General features: G+C 41.2%; 1 protein-coding gene across 3 annotated transcripts in view; it reads right to left on the bottom strand.

Annotated features, from left to right (window-relative positions):
• MTA1 (metastasis associated 1) overlaps positions 1-19,236 on the bottom strand; it is a 74,052-nt gene that overhangs the window by 43,929 nt on the left and 10,887 nt on the right. For all 3 annotated transcript variants that reach the window (XM_063165311.1, XM_063165312.1, XM_063165313.1), the window contains exons 2-6: positions 15,800-15,867; positions 13,398-13,491; positions 6,414-6,540; positions 6,181-6,244; positions 903-1,020 (exon numbers count right to left, since the gene is read on the bottom strand). In XM_063165311.1, coding sequence (XP_063021381.1) covers positions 903-1,020; positions 6,181-6,244; positions 6,414-6,540; positions 13,398-13,491; positions 15,800-15,867 — 471 coding nt within the window. The remainder of the gene's footprint in view (positions 1-902; positions 1,021-6,180; positions 6,245-6,413; positions 6,541-13,397; positions 13,492-15,799; positions 15,868-19,236) is intronic.

Here is a 19,236-nt window from a genome sequence, read left to right as displayed (position 1 = left end):
TTTTTTGCCTGTCTTAACATGAGACTAACAGTGTCAGGAGAGCTTCTAAGCAAAGACAGAAGCACCTCTGCTTCCACATCCTGGCCCATTCCAGACTGGATGTGGTCTTCCCAACACAGGTCACAACCCTCTCTCTCCTAGGAGCAGCTTATGGATAGACCTTGCCCTCTGCATTACACAGGGCTCAGGGAAGAACAATTAGATACCAACACTCCTCATCCCTCTCAGTTTTTCCACCCACTTTAGGATCTGTAGGGTAGTGCAGAGACAAATCTAAAGTTAGTTACTATCTGATAAATATTCCTGCTTCCTGCTACTTGTCCCTCATCCTCAGGCCCTCATGGCCCCACTGCTCCATGACACAGGCTGAAGTCTCAATGCATGCTCCAGCCAGCAAATTCTTCCTCCTGCCTGTTCTGCAGGTGAGAAGTCTAGGCTGGCAGCCAACACTGGCATGGGGAGGGGGCTCCAGGGAAAAGGCACCCAGCAGTAATGGGCAAATTGATGAGGGCAGACAGCATTTAATTGGCAGTAATTTGGGAGGGGCTCTTATAGGGAAGCGAGGCTTGATTAAGAACACAAAAGGCTTTACAGATGTGATGGAAATTTGTGTTTCCCATGGAAATTCTGAAATCTCTCAATAAAAAGAGTGCAAGCTCCAAGAGAGCCCATTAATTCAATTTATTTCAACAACTTTTATGATTTGGATGAATGCCCATTTAAAGACCCATTTGCAAGAGAACTAATTGCCTTCAGTGGGCAACAGCCTCCCCAAAGGCAGCCACTGCTGCACACATGGCCTGGCAGTGGAAACCATCTCCCACACCTAGGCAGGCCTCACACAGAGAAGTGGCCATGTTCAACATGAACTCTTGACAATTTAAATAAATTACAGAAATTACCCTCTTTTAGTAAGTCTGTTATATCTGCCTGGTATCTGTTTCCAACTCGAATCTCTCCTTTATCAGCAAGCAGGGTCTTTTGTTGAGGATCATACACTAGTGAATAAAAGAAGAAATCCTAAAAATAAAACAAGAGCAAAAAGGTAAACAGTGTTATTAGCTTTTACTCCCAGCTTTGCAACCATACTACCAAGTTTTTACAGTTTAAGTGTGGTTTCATTACATGTATATATAGATTTTAAAATTGGGTGAACAAAAAGAAAATAAACCACCAGTTTAAAAACTCCATTTAAGTGTTGCTACTTTCTTCTATATTACAAGTGTTAGCTCTCAACAGCAGCCTCTCTCTTAACATACAGCCTCTCAAATTGAAGTGAGCAAAGCTCCTCTTGCACACGCAAGGCTCAGAAGGGCCAGGACACAATTTTAGTCACATCAGCTGTTTCAGAACACAAAATTGCCACATCCCATGCAATTCCCATATTCCAAATCAGGAGGATTAGACATCAGTGGCCTATCCACACAGAAACACCAGCACATATTGAAGCATAACTTCAGAATGTTACAGCCAGACTAATGCAACCCCAGACAAACCCTGTGGCCTCGGCTGGGCTTGCTCTAATCTGTCAATGTCTCTCATGCTGCAAGGCCCAAAGCTGGACAAAAACCAACACAAGTGGTCTCAGAAGGGATGCAGTGAGGGGATGACCCCCTTCCCTCCATCTGCTGGCTACACTGCTGCTAACACAGACCAGGATGTGCTCAGCTTTCCCTGGCACAGGGATGTGCTGCTGACCAACTTCTTGCCTGCTACCATCTAAGCTTAAAGCAGCACATTTCTTTCTGCTCATTATTAGGAGAGGGGCAGCAGATTTGGCAGCAGCAGTAATTAGCTGCAGGTGGCAATCCACTAATTTGTTGCTTTTGTTCAAGTAGATGTGGAAAAGGCTAAAATAGCTGCTTGGCTTCCGCTACCTTGGTGTGTAAAATTAAAGCAAGAAGGCATTCCAGAATGAGAATGTTCTGCCAGGGCAGAGAAAGGAACCAGCCAAAAATTTTAACTACCTAAAACTGTAGAGTTTAAGTAATTAAACTTTTCTGCATGGATAAGTACTGAGCTATAGCCATTGACCAGGTATGCTCCATCAAAGTATAGGGTGCAGCTCTGGGCAGGATTAAAGCTCTGGTAGGACATGGAACAACAGACCTTTTGTAACCTCTGTCCACAGCAAAATGTTCATCAGGAAGGAGAACTGTCTCAACAGAAACAGGATGTGCAGTGTGCCATTTTCCATATCTCAGGTTTCTGGCTTATTTTTTCACTCCCCTTATTTCTCTGGCACTAGCAGGCACCCTGTTTAAATACATCTCATTTCATGCTCACCTCATTTTTCCCTTTCCCTATATTTGTATGTGTCAACAGCATGCAACAAAAATTAGGACAAAACCAGCAAGAGTTTCAAGCCCTGTTCAGCTTTATGAAGAGGTGGCAAAGGAAAAGAGAGTCTCCCAATCTGTCATGCACAGCCCCAGAAAAAGAAGAATTTTACTGCAAGTTTCCACAGTAACATGGCAAAAATTCTGGAAGACAACTGAACTTCAACTGGAAAGGTTGTCTGTAGTTGGGTTTAGGGTCAGAGGATTTGATTGCATCCTAAGCAAATGATACTTTTGAAAAAACTCCTACTCCCACAGACACCAGGGTCAAGTTACATCAACCTACGGGCAGAAGGCAGCTTCAGAGCATAAGAAAACTCATTTCTGTCACATCTATGTAAAGAAATCTGGGTCTCCTGCTCCCTGACACACTCAAAGCTCGAGACATTGCAATAGTTTGAGAATGTATCACTGTGGAAGTAAAATGTAGGGAAAGCTTTTGTCTCACAGGCTTCCAGGTTATAAATACAGCGTTTAATTTGTTCCAGCTCCAAAATATCTGACTGCAGGACAAAGTATATGCAGTGCAACATTAATGCTTTGAAGGCATGTTGCCCAGCAAACATACAACACACTGCAGAGTAACAACACAGTGAGCCCCAAAGAAGACCAATTCCACAGGCAATTTCATTAGTCTTTTTTGGCCAAGGAAAGTCATACATTGTGGAGGAGGTTTCTCCCATGATATTTGATTGTTAGACGCCCTATTGCTTTTCTTTTATTGGTTATCACTATAAATTTTGTCTACAAAATCTCAATTAGTTTCAGGTCATCCATTTATGTCTTGTCCATTTCTGTCTCAAATCAATCAGGTTGAACAAAAGAATGAAAATCCTCTGGTCTCCTCTCCCCATCCAGAGCCTCCTCAACAGAGGAGAGATGGAAGCCTGGGGGCCCAAGTGTGAATTCTACAGAGACTGCAACCCCTAGAGGTAATACAACACCACTGCCATCTTCCCTCACAGACACTGAGATTCATTCCTGCAGACTGAGTGGCACTGCTGAAAACATTAATACACAGCAGCTTAGTGCCAATGCAAACTAAGAAACAAACCAGATCCTCGTGTACTCTAAAGCATGTGTGAACTCCTGACCACCACTATGTGATGAGAGCAATTTTTCACAAGGGTTTCACAAGAGTGATGCTCACAACAAAATAACACTGCTCTTCAAAATCCTCCACACTCATTTGTACTGTCAAACTGTGTATGCTGGGTTTGCAGCAGTCAGAGAAGGGTTTTCTCTTTTCATTTCAGAGCCCAGGAAACGCCCAACACGTTCAGAAAAAATTAACATGACCTGCCAAGAGTTAAAATTGAATCATGACTTTCTGCCTCTCTCAACTGCTAGAGAGACAGATCTGCTCAGAGCTCCCCTACCCAAGCCCCTAAGCTACCCATAGCTATGCCAAGAACCAAAGTCACCAAGAAACTGGAGAAAGAAAAGCCAAAGTACACCACAGAAATAATGGTTACTTCATTGCAGCTTGCAAACTTACTTTCATGTATTTGATATATTTTAACCAGAGAACATTTTATTTTTAGGGGGCTACCAAAAGGAACAGATATGCCAGACATCTGCTCAGCAGGCAAATTCATACAAGCCTCTGGATATAGCCAGGCAGAGCAGTAAAATAGATGTACATTCAAAACAGGTTCCTGCAGAATAGGGAAATCTAGTGCTTTTGCCATAATTGGCTATGATCTCCATGGGAATTAGGTGTCTATAGAAAATTCAGGTTCTCTAGTTGCCTTTTTTTCCCCTCTATTTCCTGCTATTCTTCACTTCTGCTACAAATTTTACAGGCACAGTGAAAGAGTCAGTGCTGGTCCCCTCCAGCCTGCTCTCCAAACATGCAAGGCAATCTTCCTGAGGAAGATGACAGAGAAAGGGTGGAGGAGGACAACAGAGATAGCAAAAATGTCATTTTGCTTTGCTTACTACCTTCCTAAAAAATTCTGTCCGGATGTTTAACCTGCTTCAAGGCTGAAAGCCTACTTTTAATGGTCATAACATTTGGGAAATCAAATACCAGGTTCCCTAGAACTGCTTAGGCTTTATTGACAAAAGTCACGTTAGAAAAAAAGGAACTACCCTGAAACATTTTGAAAGCAAAGGTTGGATTAAGAACAGGAGGCATGGGGAAAGAAGAAACAGTTCAAAACAATACCATGAAGTGTTAGGAACCCATTGGGCAACAACTATCTCCTTTTCTTAATCTCTTTACCCTCCACCCAAGCATATTTGTGTTCCTGAGCTTTTAATTTCTTTACCATCTGTCCAAGTTAGTTTGCACCACAGCAAAATGCCATGCTAAGTGACAGGACACATTCAGGGAACTCTCTCATTCTGTGAAATCTCTAAGTGCCTGCTCAGTTCTAAAAATAACCCACATCACTCATCTTGCATTTTGAAAGTTCAAAAGAATGGGAAAGAAAATTATCTTTCTGTGCATACATCTGCAGCTGAGCATTGCATGATCAGAGGAAAGCATCTCTCTTCACTCTCAGCACACCTACCTGTAACACCAGTGACAATAAAAATATGTTGGGAGCAACGGAGAACAAACACTACTTAAGAGCTGGGTAGTAAAAAATCTGAAATCATTTCAGTTTGATTAACTTGTGCTTTCAAACTGGCATATCCTGGGCTTCTAGCTGGTTACAAGCACTGCTGAATACCACGTCCCTTGTTTGATGCTCTGCCATTTGGCAGCCTGCAGCAGAGCCGACATTTTTTGGTTTCACATTCCAAAGAGAAACTCAACTATTTAATCCCTGTGCCTTGTTTAAAATTCTCTTAAACTAAAGTATCAGATTAAAACTAATCTGATGCTTAAATAAATACTGAAGAAAGCTACAAAAGCTTTTAAAAAGAAAGTCCAGCTATGAGAGAGACTGCAGTATGCTCCTTGCAAAAAATGGCCTCTTTTCTCCTTTCTTGAAGGCCACTAACGGCCATCACCCTACTGGTTTTAATTTCAAGATTTCCTCTCTTGTATAACATTTCAATGTTTTCAGATGCAAATTATTTGCTTGCAGATGTGTTCAAATAATAATATCCTGAAGTTCTTTGCTAATCTCCACAGTAAATCTCTCACAGACTGTCAGACTTCAAGACTGTCTAACCCAGAGGTCCAGCCACAACTAAAGGTATAGAAATACAACTTCTAAAAATACAATGGTAATAACTTAAAATCACAAAATACCTGAAAAAGTAAAGCCCAATATTTATATTCTGAATGGTGTTTAACTGTGCAAGACAATTCAGTTTCAAGTTTTGGTCTGAGATACCTTTAAAAAGAGACTGGGTAAATTTCTGTCAGATGTCACCTGACAAGCAGTTTTTCAAGGATTTAAGTGTCAGTGGTGGTCTATGAAGGAGTCCAGATAATTATTTTGACCAATGAACACAAAGAACAGGGAACTAAGCTCCTCAAAAATCTGAGGCAAGATCAAGCTTAAAGCATATTAACATAAATCTGTATGATTTCAGGATAAAGCAAATACAGAGAAGCACGGCTTGCTCCCTGCTCTACAGTCACAGCATCTCCCAGGGTTGGAGCTCTCAGCCTTGCCACACTGATGAGCAAGTTGGGTTCACTTTACAGAAGGAGAGGCAGTTCACTGTCACACAGAGATGTAAACACAAGGTCTGGCCCCCAGACCCACAAAGTTTTATGCACAATGAAGACTGTACAGAGCCTAAAGCTTCCCACTGTCAATGCCCAGTACATGCAGAAATGAAAGAATTCTTTTTAGAAGACTTGCAAAAAGGCACCAAACCTAAATTGTGCCAGAAAAAACTGTTCAAGCTTTAAAATGCACAAAATGGTTCCTACCTCCCGTTCCAGATACGATTTAAGGGATTCTGTCTCATTCAACAGAGTAACGCTGCATTTGCCTCTAAAAAGAGAGAAACACATCTCATGAAAAAATACAACTTAAATGCTCGTGTGATTCACAAGATGGTGTCACTGAAGTTGTACACAGAACTTGAGCTTACATTGAAGAGCACTTGAAAAATAACAGTGTTGTGTGATTTTTTAATAAAATGGCAGAAAACAGTCATTACCTAATGTGTGTGGCTGGCAGAGATTCCAGCTGTCGTGAGAGAAACAACTCACGGTGTCGTAGCTGATGCTTCTGTTTCTCTGGTAAATCAACCATTTCTGGGTTTTCCATCTCCTCTTCCATTTCTCCTAGTCATAAAGAGACAAAATTGATCAAGAACAAGACATGGATTGACTTTGAGCAAGTCAGAATGACCTGCTCCAAAACCTTTGCTAAATAACAAACTTTAATTACATTGAATGTAACATTTTGGCCATTTGAACAATTACATGATTAGTAATCTTGAATGCCTGTGAAGAATTTTATTTATTCACCACCATCACCAAATTACCCCAGGCACACACAGGTCACACCAAGCTGGAAGACACACAAATCTGCTACCAACAGAGAAGTTCTGGAGAGAGAGAGAGAGAGACAGAGAGAGCTGCTTTTGGAGACCATCAGTGCATCAGACTCATCCAGCAGAAGCTGACACATGATGAGTGAGGCATACTGAAGTCTTTCCTCTTTGCCAGGCACAAGTTATCACAAACCCTACTCCTCTTTCAGGACATCCCACTGTCCCACGCCAGCTTTAACAGCTTCTGCAGGAAATGCCCACTGGAAAGGGCAGTCTATTTAATCAGTGTTATTTTGTACTCTCCTCACCCCAACCACAGCCACAGGATTAACTGGAATGTAACCAAGTGCCTGGGGCCACTCCTGCCACCCTGGCTGCCCAACCCACAGCACACACACCCAACTGCAGCACTCCTGCATTGCAGCAGCCAGGATCCACCACCTCTGCCTTGGAGCTATCCAATCTCCATCCAACCAGTTCTCAAACACACACCAAAGTAAATACATGAAATCCCACCCACACTGACATGCAACTGATCCCAAACATCTTCAAGCGTCTTTCTTTCAGGAAATAAATTGTATGTTTTGTGTTTGTTAAGAAGTATTCTGCCACTTACGCCAGCTAAAGCTGTAAAGGGCAAAATACTCAAAGAAAAAAACTCCAAAGATGCTCCATGGCAAATGACTGAGAAAGAAGAGATCAGACTTTTCCCTTCTCTAAGAAATTAATGCAGTCACTTGTATTTTGCAAAACCACAGGCAAAGTTTCCCAGACTGTAGCAGAATGAGCTGTAAAGCCTCATGCATGAATTGTAAAACTCTTAATTTTACAGCAGCATTACTCTAAAAGAGCAGACTTATGCCTCCAGCTTAATTCAACGGTTGTTGCCAAAAAACATTTCTAATGAGAAACACATACAGACACAGTTATGATTTATATACCCTTAAGATTAGTTAACTAAAATCCCCATAGTTATCCCAAAAATAAAGCAAACAAAGATCTCCATTTTATAAAACACTAAAATTGCATTTAGTTTAAAACAGGCCACCATTACACCAAAGGTGGTGACAAAAAATTATGTACCCTTCAGGTTGCCCTCAATTTATCACCATTTTACTGCCCTGAAAAAAAGACCTGCAGTTTATTTGCTCATCAGGTAGGCTGCTCCAGCAAGGAAGGAAAAAAAGAGCAGCATAATTAACCAGACTTCAACACACAATAGCTGCTACACCACATGAGCTGGTAACCATACAGCAGCATGTACTTAGGTTTTAATATTTTCCTGGGAACTAGAACACCAAATTTACATTTGTTGCACACTCTCATGGGTCTGCAATTTATTTACTGAAGTGGATTGTGTTTTAGATGAAAATTAATATTGTGACTGCTAGACTACACTGTAAATATACCACGAACAATCCAGCAAGTTCCAAGCTCATGTGCCTGAAAACTGAAGGATGCACAAAAGAAAAGGGAATTCATGCCTGTACTTACAGCAGCCTTTAGAAATTACAGTAGTGCACTGTATAATGCAGGGAAATACTACAAGGAGCAACCTCAAATAGTTTGTATCTTCAGTATATTTGATAGCCTACAGCTTTTAGAAATTACATTTTTCTAAAAAGTATGTCAACCCCTTTGTGCCAATGGAATCTACCGACAAAAGGAAAGCACCCAGCACAACCAAACTAATCCCAGAGACTGCATCCCTTCAGGTAGGCTCACCTTCCAAGCAGTATTTTATTTATGTGCCTTTTATTTTATTTGTGTGCTTATATTTTATTTGTGTGCTTTTGTAATAAAACACAGAAGGTGGAGAGCACACATGTTCTTATGGCAGCTCTGCTATGAACAGCCTCTCAAAACCAAAAAGCACAATATATTTCTTTTCAAAAACAGACAGACATTTCTACAGGTAACAAACATTTCCCTCACACACAGCAGTAAAACTGTCATAGCACCCCCAGACAGAGGCAGGAACATCCCAAGAAATAACAAACAAACACATCCATATGAACATTGCCCCTCCTTTTTCACAGCCATGATTTAACCCTGAAAAAAACCAGACCTGACCAATGTACTGGGAACCAAGGGATGGAGGAGAGAAGGACTGGATCTGGGACAGGAACCTCTCCCTCACTGAGGTCAGGCAAAAGCTGCTGGACAAAAAACAAAGCACCCAGCAGCACCTCACTCACTCCCAGTAACAAAAAGCACCCAGACAGCTCAGGCTGAGTCAGACCATGAAGCACAACAGGGGCTGTCCCAGCCCCAGGACAAGTCTGACATATCTGCATTTCACCTTCCCACAGCTCACCCACTCACACTAACTGGAGCAAACACCACCAACAAGAATGGAGGCATCTGAGAAAAAAAAAAAAAAACCTTTAAAAAAATAGAAACATATATTTATAAAATATCCAAGGAATCTTTTCAGACAGATTTGCCTGCATTCCTTACAGTACTGTGGAATAAGTGGTATGGGAATACAGGAGGTGCAGTACATTGGGACTTCAGTGCTCTCATAAAGCCTTACTTCAAATTAATCTTTCTGCTTGATAGATGTGCCTGTGCAGATTTGAAACTAAACATTTAATCTTAATACAAACAGTAATATATCAGCTATGCAGCAGTAGCCAGTGGAATGCTGCAAGAAGTGTATTAGATTAAGTATTATTTGATATTTAATGGCAGAATCATTAATAGCACATTAGCAAAGCTTGAAGATGACTTTTACATTAGGAACAAGAGATAGGCAGATTAGGCACAAACAGCAAGACTTGTGTGAAAGCTAACATATATGGGGAAAATAATTAGAAAGAGTAAACTTTGAGTTGGCAGGAGAAACCCAAGAGGCAGTAATTGTAATTTAAAATGACTGGGTGTGTGAGATGTGAAATTAAGCACCAATATTTGCTAGACACGAGAAAGAATAGCAATTTGCTACAGATCAGATTGGGCTCTCCAGAGCATCAACAGCAGAGAGCAGCAGCCCTTTCTCTGCATTTTGGGTGTCATACAAGTAGCTACATGACAGAATTCAGAAATGCACAAAGGTAAACAAGACACAGAAATCAGGTTTAGAGAGCAGACAAGGTTTACCAGCTTGGGAAACAGTCTGCAGTAACACAAAAATTAGTTAGCATGACTATAACCAGCAAAATAATGTAAACAATAAAGAAATAGAGTGGGGCCAAATCATTGGGAAACACAGTAAAACCAGTGCTACTGACCTGCACAATAGCAAAGGAAGCTGCAACTAGGGCTGCTTTAACAGCTTAACTAAGGACCTTGGAGGAACATTCTAGAAATGTTGCATTTGAATAAATTAAAATACAACAACCTGGAAGAAGGTTGCTTCTTCCAGGTTCAGTTTCAAATGCCTCGTATGAAGCTGTAGCCTTAATCCTTTTTTTCTCTACAAAAAACCAGATTTTGACTCATAGCTGTAGAAAACATGGAGAAAGTTTTAACAGGCAGGAATCCCTACACCTTGAGACTTGAGAAGGAGTTTGCCACATAATCAGTGTGGATCCCCTGCATGAAGCTCTGGTGGTCACCTCTTGTCATGGCCACTGTGTCAGGTAGCAAACAGACAACATTTTGGACACCTTTACCTTTCCTCATTACATCACTCCCAAAGAGAAAAGACACAGTTCCCCTCCTCTCAGCAACAACTGAGTCAAGGTGTCATTAGTGCATATATGAACTGGACTCCTCCTAAATCTGCATGTGTGGGGCTGGGAGAAAATAAAGAAGGAGAATAAAATGGAAGAAATGAAAAGAGATAATTCGTGAAGCTATTGTCAAACTTCATTTATATTGGTGTTATTTAAAATGTAAAGAAAATTCTCAATAAATTCCTCTGTACCTGTTTAGGCACAGAGGTATCATGCAAACATCTATTTTCAGAAGCTTTGGTACTTCCAAAACCAAGCTGCCCTGTGTGCCAGAGCACCTGCTGAAAACCAACCACAAATCTGCCAATCCAGACAGTGCTACGTCAGTTCCCCAGCCACTACCAACTGCTCAGTCACGGCCACAAGTATTTAAATAATTATTAAAAACTGTGCTAGACATTATATAAAGAAAAGACATAGTGACAGCATCCAACAGAAGGTTGAGGAGTGAAGTATCTTTCCCATTTCTCTTCCATCAAGTCCTGTCTGCAATCTTGCTTTCTAAGTCTCTCAGCAAGAACTAAAAACAGTGTCTTACTGGTGAAGCAAGTTCATTTCAGAAACAGTTGGAGAAACTCCCTAGAATAATCTGTGAGGTGATTAAAGAGGCTTATGAATAAAAAGCACTAACAAAGCATGGAAGACATCATAAGGCTGAAAGATTTATAGGACAGCCCAGACAAGCTTTACATCATATGATAAAAATAGTAAGATCACAGATTAAATCCAAGAATCAGGTTACATACATCAGGTACCAATTTATAGTCACCAACTACAGAATAAGGCTCTTCCAACACATTTCCCTGTATACAGGCTTATGAGAACAGACAACATTTCAGACTTGCCTGTTTCAGATATCTGATGGATCACCCAAGCTAAAGTGACCTTTTTTTTTTAAAGCTTCAAAACATTGACTTCACAATTACATCTTTTCCTTCCTTTACTGGAAGAATAAAAAAATAACAAAATATCCATACAATTTTTCCCTTCATGCCGTAGCAGTATCATCTCCCCACTGCTTAGCTCTCTCACTGCACTGATCTCAACAGTAGGTCTAAAATAAAGGCATCTTAAACAGAAGACTGTGTGAATCCAGAAATGTCTGCAGTCAGAAAGCTCCATTAATCAGCTGAACAAAGGCAGTTAAAAGATCAGCGATGCAGACACGTACATCTACTGCAAATGCATCAAAATGAGGCAACAGGAGACTTTATGGAAATGAACTCAAAGTCAGTGACAGTGTGCAATATCTTTGCTAGAATCCTAACATCTCTAAAATTTAATTTCATTGTATCATGCAGGATGTTGGTTTTTTTTTCAGAGTAAAGAACTAATGGCTGTCCAAAAAGCTTAATTCTGCTCTCTCTTCTCCCTTCTTACAAAGAACTGAAACCACAGAGCAGCACATCTATCTAAATAAATGGAAGTCATTCAGTAGCAATTTTATTCTGCGCCAGAAAGAAAGATACTAGACAAAATGCTAGTTACTAATGAAATTTACTCTAAGAGGCAGACTCGGTTGTCTCTGGTTGCTCTATTATTAGGATTTTGCTATAGATGAATTTTCCCATCTTTCAAACAACACATATGAACAATGAATTAGTTGTTTGCATTAAAAAAAAACCACTTAGATTTCTTATCACAAAGAGAAATCAGCATTTGCAGGTTCAAAGAGCATTTATGTGGGTCCAAATTATTTCTCATTTTCGGTCTCAGCTCAGTGTTTCTGTGAACCCTTCCCACCTGCTTCCTTTACTGAACCTAGTGAAGTGAGACACAGATGAAGGAATCAATAGCCACGTTGTTTATGGTGAGGCTCCTATTGAGCTTCAGCATCCTCAGATAAAATGAATACTGCTGCACTGAGGAGATCTAAAAAAGCTTTGCCTGCCATCACAATTCTGTGATACAGCAAACTCTCCCTCAACACCACGACCTCTTTCCAAGGTATGGCTGCAATGGGGGGATTATTTGGACAGACTACAACAGAAAATACTCAAATTTATCAGTAAGGGATTCATTTTGCTGCATCTTTTCCCCAATGGCATTAAAGCAGTGAGAACACAGCAAGCCATTATATTCCTTGCTAAAACTGAGTATCTGATTCAATCAATCTCCAGTCACTCTATTGATACACACACCAAGCAGCACATTAAAGACAGTGATGCTTGCCAGCTAAATCACAGTTCTGACATGCCCATATCTGATTGCTTTCCCTCTCATTTATAGATGTGCCCTGAATTACAAGGATTCATAAGGCTGTCCATGCTTTTTACTAATTTTTAAGCAATCTGAACAGCTACAACTCACACAGTTTGCTGTTTACGAGAGAAAAGTTACTCCACTTGCTTCCCAACAAAAGGGCTTTAAGTATTCAAAATAGTGATAGGAGAGTCTCAGATTCTCTGTTTTCAAAGTCTATTTATTGAGCATGTTCAGACAAAAGCTGTGTCACTGCAAGAAATATTATTAATATTGAAATTCAAAGAGAAATCCTGTTAGTCAGGTTTCAAGCTGGCCATGTTTCAAGTTGCTTTCCCATAATCAGTCTACTTGATTCCCTCAAATAATGTTTGAGGGGTTTTTTAATATACAAACCAAACAATTAATGGGAAGTTATATTAACAGGGAGAATATATTCTCTCGCCCCAAAATTAAAAAATTAATTTCTGTGGTGCAAATAAGATGTCTTTACTCAGCCCTAGCTGAAACCTTCTGTCTTGTCCCCACCAAAATCCAACCATACACAAATGAGGTATTAAAAGGTTTAAGGAAAGGGGAAAACAAAACAAATTAAAAAAGAGAGTCAGGTAGAAAGACAGAAAAGTCAGCCAAACAAGTAATGCAAACTGCTAAAGGTGACTACAGAAAAAAAATACATTTAAGATACTGATACTTGAAATACCAGAGCTGTCCCCAAGTCTGACAATTCTGTGCAGAAGCATTTGAACACAAAGCAGCTTACTTGCATGTTTGTCTGCCAGTACAATGAGCGTGCTGGAGATGTCTCTCCTCCTGTAGAAACACACCACCTTTGCTTCCACGTTTCCATTGGCAGTCTGAAACAGGGAACACAGGAACAAGCTGATCCCTGACCAGGAACTTGATAAATTATCGGGAATTTTGCACAAGAGCTGCACAGAGCCTGCACACATTACCTCACACACAAACTCCTGCATGATCCCTTCCAGGGGAGGGAATTTCCAGGCAGTTTGGCTCTGCCCTGGTAATGGCTCCTGAGGAATCACCACTTTTAAGTTACAGATGTTTCAAGCAGAGAAAACCACACTTACCTGCCATTGCAACCTATTAACAAGTCACTTTGCTACTTTTGAGGTGATGCTTATATTAAAGAGCCCTGAAATGAATCTTTAAAAACCTGTGAAAAATAACTGAACTCAGATCTGTTCTCCAAACTCTACAGGGCAGTAGAAAGGCAAGAAAGAACCCAGCCATTGTTACTTTTGCAAAAGAAACGACATGAGATTCTCTGACAGCACTGGTGAGCTAAATAATGACCAACACACACAAAAAAAATCATTACAGAAGGAGAACCAAAGAAGCTGTACCAGACAATAAACTCTTTTTGTATGTTGTCACTGAAATAAAGTCAGAATTTTTGAAAGATTATTTACTTAACACTCTTAAAATGAGATAGGTGATCAAATGTAAGATGGCACCTGTCAAACAGTGCAAATGGCTTTTGACAAACTCTAGGGGAAATAAACCTACTGGTTTGTAACAGCCCCAGCCAATTTACTATCTCTAAAATCAAATAATGCAAAAGTAACTCAAGAGTTGTAGCCTACCACTGAACACTCTTTGAAAACCATAATGAAGGCACAGTTCCCAAAAGCAGAAGATACAAATTCCCTGCTAGGGAAGTCTCCTAAAAAGGGTAGTAAACCAGCAATGTGTCCACAAGGAAACAAAATAAAAATTTATGTACGTGCTCATTTCTAAGATGTGAATGAACAAAAAATTTCAACTTTTCTAATACCAGTTTTCTTAACACAAATAAAAAAAACCAACACAGACATCACTTATGTGCACAGATATTTCCCTTACAGACCAAAAGTCTTCACTAATTTCTCAGAATTTCTACCTTCTTCTGGTAAATAATTCAGAACTTTTAAATTTTGAGAAACTAAAAAACAAAGGCAGGAACCATCTTGTTCAAACATAGACAGCTTCCATGTAAATTCACCTGGTTTATTTAATTGCCAAAATTTCATTTACACTCAGTTAAAAATAAACGAGCTGGCATTCATTTCAACCTGAAACATCCATTTTTAAAGTGTAGGCCAGAGAAATCACAACTCAAGCAAGAGTTGCACCAAGATGGGGGATCCAGGTTGAAAGTTCATCTTTTTTTAAAGGTGAGGGAAGAAGGAAACTGAAGAGCAAGAGGGGAAAGCACTTTCCAGGAAAGTGAACAACAAACCTGCACCCTGTAATGGACTGGAATACAGACAGTGATACCTCATGGATAGGGATCCACTGGGAACATTTTAACAATTCACTCATGTTTCTTTAAGGGAAATGAGACTTAAAGGTATTTCAGTTAAAGACCTCCATGGGGCTACCAAAGATGTCCTAGCACTCCGATTTTTATTGGCCATGAAATTGATACATTTTCTCTTCCAAGTATCTGTCTGAGAACTCCACGCTTTTCCAGGACTGGTGGGTGAAGAACACCTGATACCAGTCAGGTATTGCAAATACCAACCAAATCTGCAAACCCAAACCAGCAATGTGACATTCCCTCTGTAAGGGCTGCCCTAATGTCAGGGCAATGTGTTGAACCTGAACACATGGTGTGTTTAGGATACAACCAGTGGCTTCAGAACCCTCTTCCCCCCTCAGCCAGGTCAAACTTCAGCTGCCTTCCCACACAGAAGCCCTCGTGCTTCCCTGCTCAATCCATTGAAAGGCAATTTGGCAGATCAAGCTTACTGGCCCAACAGGACAATCAGCAAAGACAAAGTGTGAGCAAGCAGATCACAGCTGCAAACCTTTCTCCTGAGCAAGAGTCCCCCACAGGAAAAACCAAATTAAAGCTCTCCATAGGCAAACTCTTGCGTTTTCTTCATATCCTGTGATCCTGGCATGGAAGTGAAGAACTGCAGAAACCTGCCCTAAAGGTGGGCATCATCACCTTGAGAATGACATGCCACTGATACTCAGTTCTTTCATACCAAAGGAGAACAAAAGGTCTTAAAGCACTCCAGAAAATTATCAGAGAACAAATGTATTTTTAAGCTTCTAATTACCAGAGAACTGCTAAAGAATTGTTTTGATTTTAATCAAATCAAGCAGATCATAAATTCAATTAACTTCAAAGACTTGATGGAAAATAATGTTTACCTTATTGAGCTCTTCTATTCTTCGTATCAAATAGGGGTTACTTGAAGAATTCTCAAAGTAGACATAATCTGACAAAAAGAAAAAAAGACTCTTTAAAATATGAACTGCTAAAAATCAAATCAAAACCTTTATGAGCCTGGAGAGCTCATAAAGCACGTGATGTTCCTCCTCTCTCTGATCAGATTATTTCCACTTAGACCACACTGTTGTCTTTTACTTGCTTCCTGTTCTTATCAAAATCCAGCCACTCCTCACCAGCAATATGTGATCTCTCTCTTCCCCTCCAGTTTACAAGTATGGCTCATTTACTTAGAACACAAATAGTTTCTCAACTTTTTCTCTACTTCTTGATCTTTTACACTTATGTGATCCTAGAATGCCCTCAACAAGTTTCCATATCGCTGTCCAGACTTATCAGCAATATTTGTATTTTGAAGTGGGATAAACTTCTAAAGTTATAGGAAAAAGACAAGTTCTTACCAAAGGCAGTGCCTTAAAAAAAAACAACAAACCACCCACCAAAAAAAACCAAAAACACCACAGAAACATGCATGAGTGCCATATAAATTATTTGGTATTAGGGAACTCCAGGCCTCAGCACTCTGTAAGGAAACAGATGCTCATGAGCTCTGAATGGACTGGCCTGTCTCTCCCAGCGCTCCAGAAGCCCTAAGCCTGAACGGAGACAAAGAGGGACTGAATCCACCTCCTGCCGACGAGGTGCTGACCTTGCACATAGATCTGACAACAATTCCTTCCAGGACTATCTAAGGCGATTTCCCCCCAGACTTCCCAGCTCATTTGTGTTCGGAGGAAAACACCCGTAGCCTCCGGGCACGCCTCAGGTGATCTTTTGCAATGCCGGCATTAGCACGATGCTCCGGGATGAGCTGGTGTTCGTTCAGCAGCGCTCAAACAGGGACAGCTCCTCAGGGTTACCCTCGATCCCCCTGAAATCCTGCTCAAAAGGGCAGTGGAACGCACAGATACTGCCCCCTCCTCCCCAGCCCGGAGAAGGAAGACATCCCCCAAAGGGCTCTGCTCCTGCAAAAACTGCACCAGGAGAGTTAAGGGGGGCCTTTTATCTCAGGGCATTTAGCCATCACAGCCCTTCCAGCTGCCCCGTGTGACACCCCTGGAGCTGCAGACACACCTCTTGTCAGACTGCTGCTCACAGGTCTCTCTGGATTTACAGACCCACCCACTTGCTGCGTGGGACACCAGAGCACAGCACTGACCACCGAGCAAGTGACCCCAAGGAAGCTGCTCTTGCAAAAATCCCAAATGCCCTCCTTGCCCTTCAGCGGGGCTGGCTGCCTTAGGAGCAATTCACTAACCAAGAATCCCACGGGTTACAATCCCAAGAGCAACAACTCTTAACAAACCTATTTTCCAAGCTCTTGTCTTGTTAAAAAGTGTGCTGTTGTCAAGACACCTTGATAGTGAGGTGCCAGCCTGGTCGTGGTGGGATGACCAGCTAAGAGTTTCAATGGTTATGCTCAGCACGACTCTTGGGTTACCGAGCCACAGAGTGGAACCAGGGCTAAGGAGCACTGAAATAGCACACTCAATTTTTGATATTTTTGTGCATTCTGTGCTCCAGGCCTCTCAGGCTGATCATCAGCCATCTTCACACACACCAACAAGCACCTGAGCGACTCCAAAACTGTACTCCCAACTGCAAGAGTCAGTTCCTCTTCAATATCACATCCCTGCAGCCTTCAAACTGGTGGAAGGTCTCAAGTGAGGAATAGAGTCTGGACATCTGGTTTGCAGAAAATTTTGTGGCCTGGTACCAGAAATGGTTAAAACACCCAAGTAACTAAATCCTAAATTTCCATTCCCAAACGCTGGCTCTGTGCAGCACATCAAACAGGAAACAACAGGCTCAACATTACTATGACCAACTCTACCAGAAGTCACAAAACCAAACAGATATTTGGCAGTTTCAGCAATAACAACTGCTGACTGAAATAACAATGGCGGGCATTAAGCAATTTACTGATCAGCAGAGTAAAGAGAAATAAGGTGCCTCTCCAAGCTCACTGGCCACTTCTCACTGGAAGGCTCCAACAAGTGAAGAAAGGATGAGCTCTTTCCCTCCAACCCTCCAGTAATTCCTAAGACAACCAGCTACTCCTCACTTCAGGTACTTTGACTGAGGCAGATGCAAAAATATTATTTTGTAAGCACTGTGCCTGAAAATTATAAATTAAAACTAAAAATGCCAATTTATGCCTTGAAAATATAACCTTGACTTTAATCCCATGGGTTTCAGGTGGCTGTTACAAATGCTCATAGTTGACATCATTTTTAATCAGCTTTTTGTGTGCATGTACACGCATACATTCTCAGAGACACATTTTATACCTCAAGTCAACATTAACTTCATTTTTTACGTAACTCCAGTTCATTGATTGTAAAATCTGGCATGGATTTAAAGAAAGCTTATCACAGATGAGTGGTTTACCAAACAACAGCAGACAGTGGTATCCAACAGTACTGAATAATAAACCCCCCCGTTGCTGTCCAAAGGCAGAACCAAACCTGGCCCTCAGGATGCTCCAGGAGCTGACACGTGACAGTGCCACAGCTGCACTCCTGGGCCAGTGCTTGGTGACTTCACCGTGCCAAATCCACAGCCCAGTACATCTCATCCATGTTTTAGACTAATTCCACAACTATGCTAAGCATTTCACCACTATCCATGCAGCTAATGGAGACCTATTTCCCATTGCTCAAATTACCTGGAAAAGGGCTTCTTCCTCTCTGCAAGTAATGCAGAGCACACTGCAAACCACATAACACAAAATCATGCATATCAGAGGAAAGTGTCTGCATTTTTCATAAAGATTTTAAATACTAGAACTAAAATTAAAATGCTATCTTGAACAGAGAGTGGTCTGAATTCCTGTTCCACACGTATGACATGGAAATTTTAAGTTCAGCAAACCATTCTCCACACTGATGCTCAGGCTGGTGAGAACAGTTCTGAAACTCCACAAGCATCCAGGCCCAAGAAGACTGGTTTCCTGCACAGGAGGTTTAAAGCAGGCACACCACTGGGCCCTACACTGCCTTTCTCCCTGAGTAGCTCTTCCACCTCACCTCCAGCTTCTCCCCATGCCTTTCTCACACTGCCTACCCCACTAATGTGATTCCCAGTTTGCTTTCAGGGCAGTGCCTACACACACACAATAAAGAGAAACCTTCCAGACTCCCAACAATCCAGCTGTCAATGGGAGATGTCCTGCATGTGCACAGCTGCCAGGGGTCCTTACCCTGGGCTGAAAGGGGGATGGGGAAGGAGACAAAATTAGTCTCTAGCCAACAGGGAGATCTCAACTCCTACTAAGGACAGGACGGAAGAGTTCACTAAAACAAAAACAAAATAAAAGGTCTAGGGACAGAAAGGTAGAGCCTGATAGCAAACAAAA

The sequence above is a fragment of the Melospiza melodia genome, chromosome 11 (genome assembly GCF_035770615.1).
Source record: "Melospiza melodia melodia isolate bMelMel2 chromosome 11, bMelMel2.pri, whole genome shotgun sequence".
NCBI classification, from domain to species: domain Eukaryota; kingdom Metazoa; phylum Chordata; class Aves; order Passeriformes; family Passerellidae; genus Melospiza; species Melospiza melodia.
This window is presented reverse-complemented; position numbering and strand designations above follow the sequence as displayed.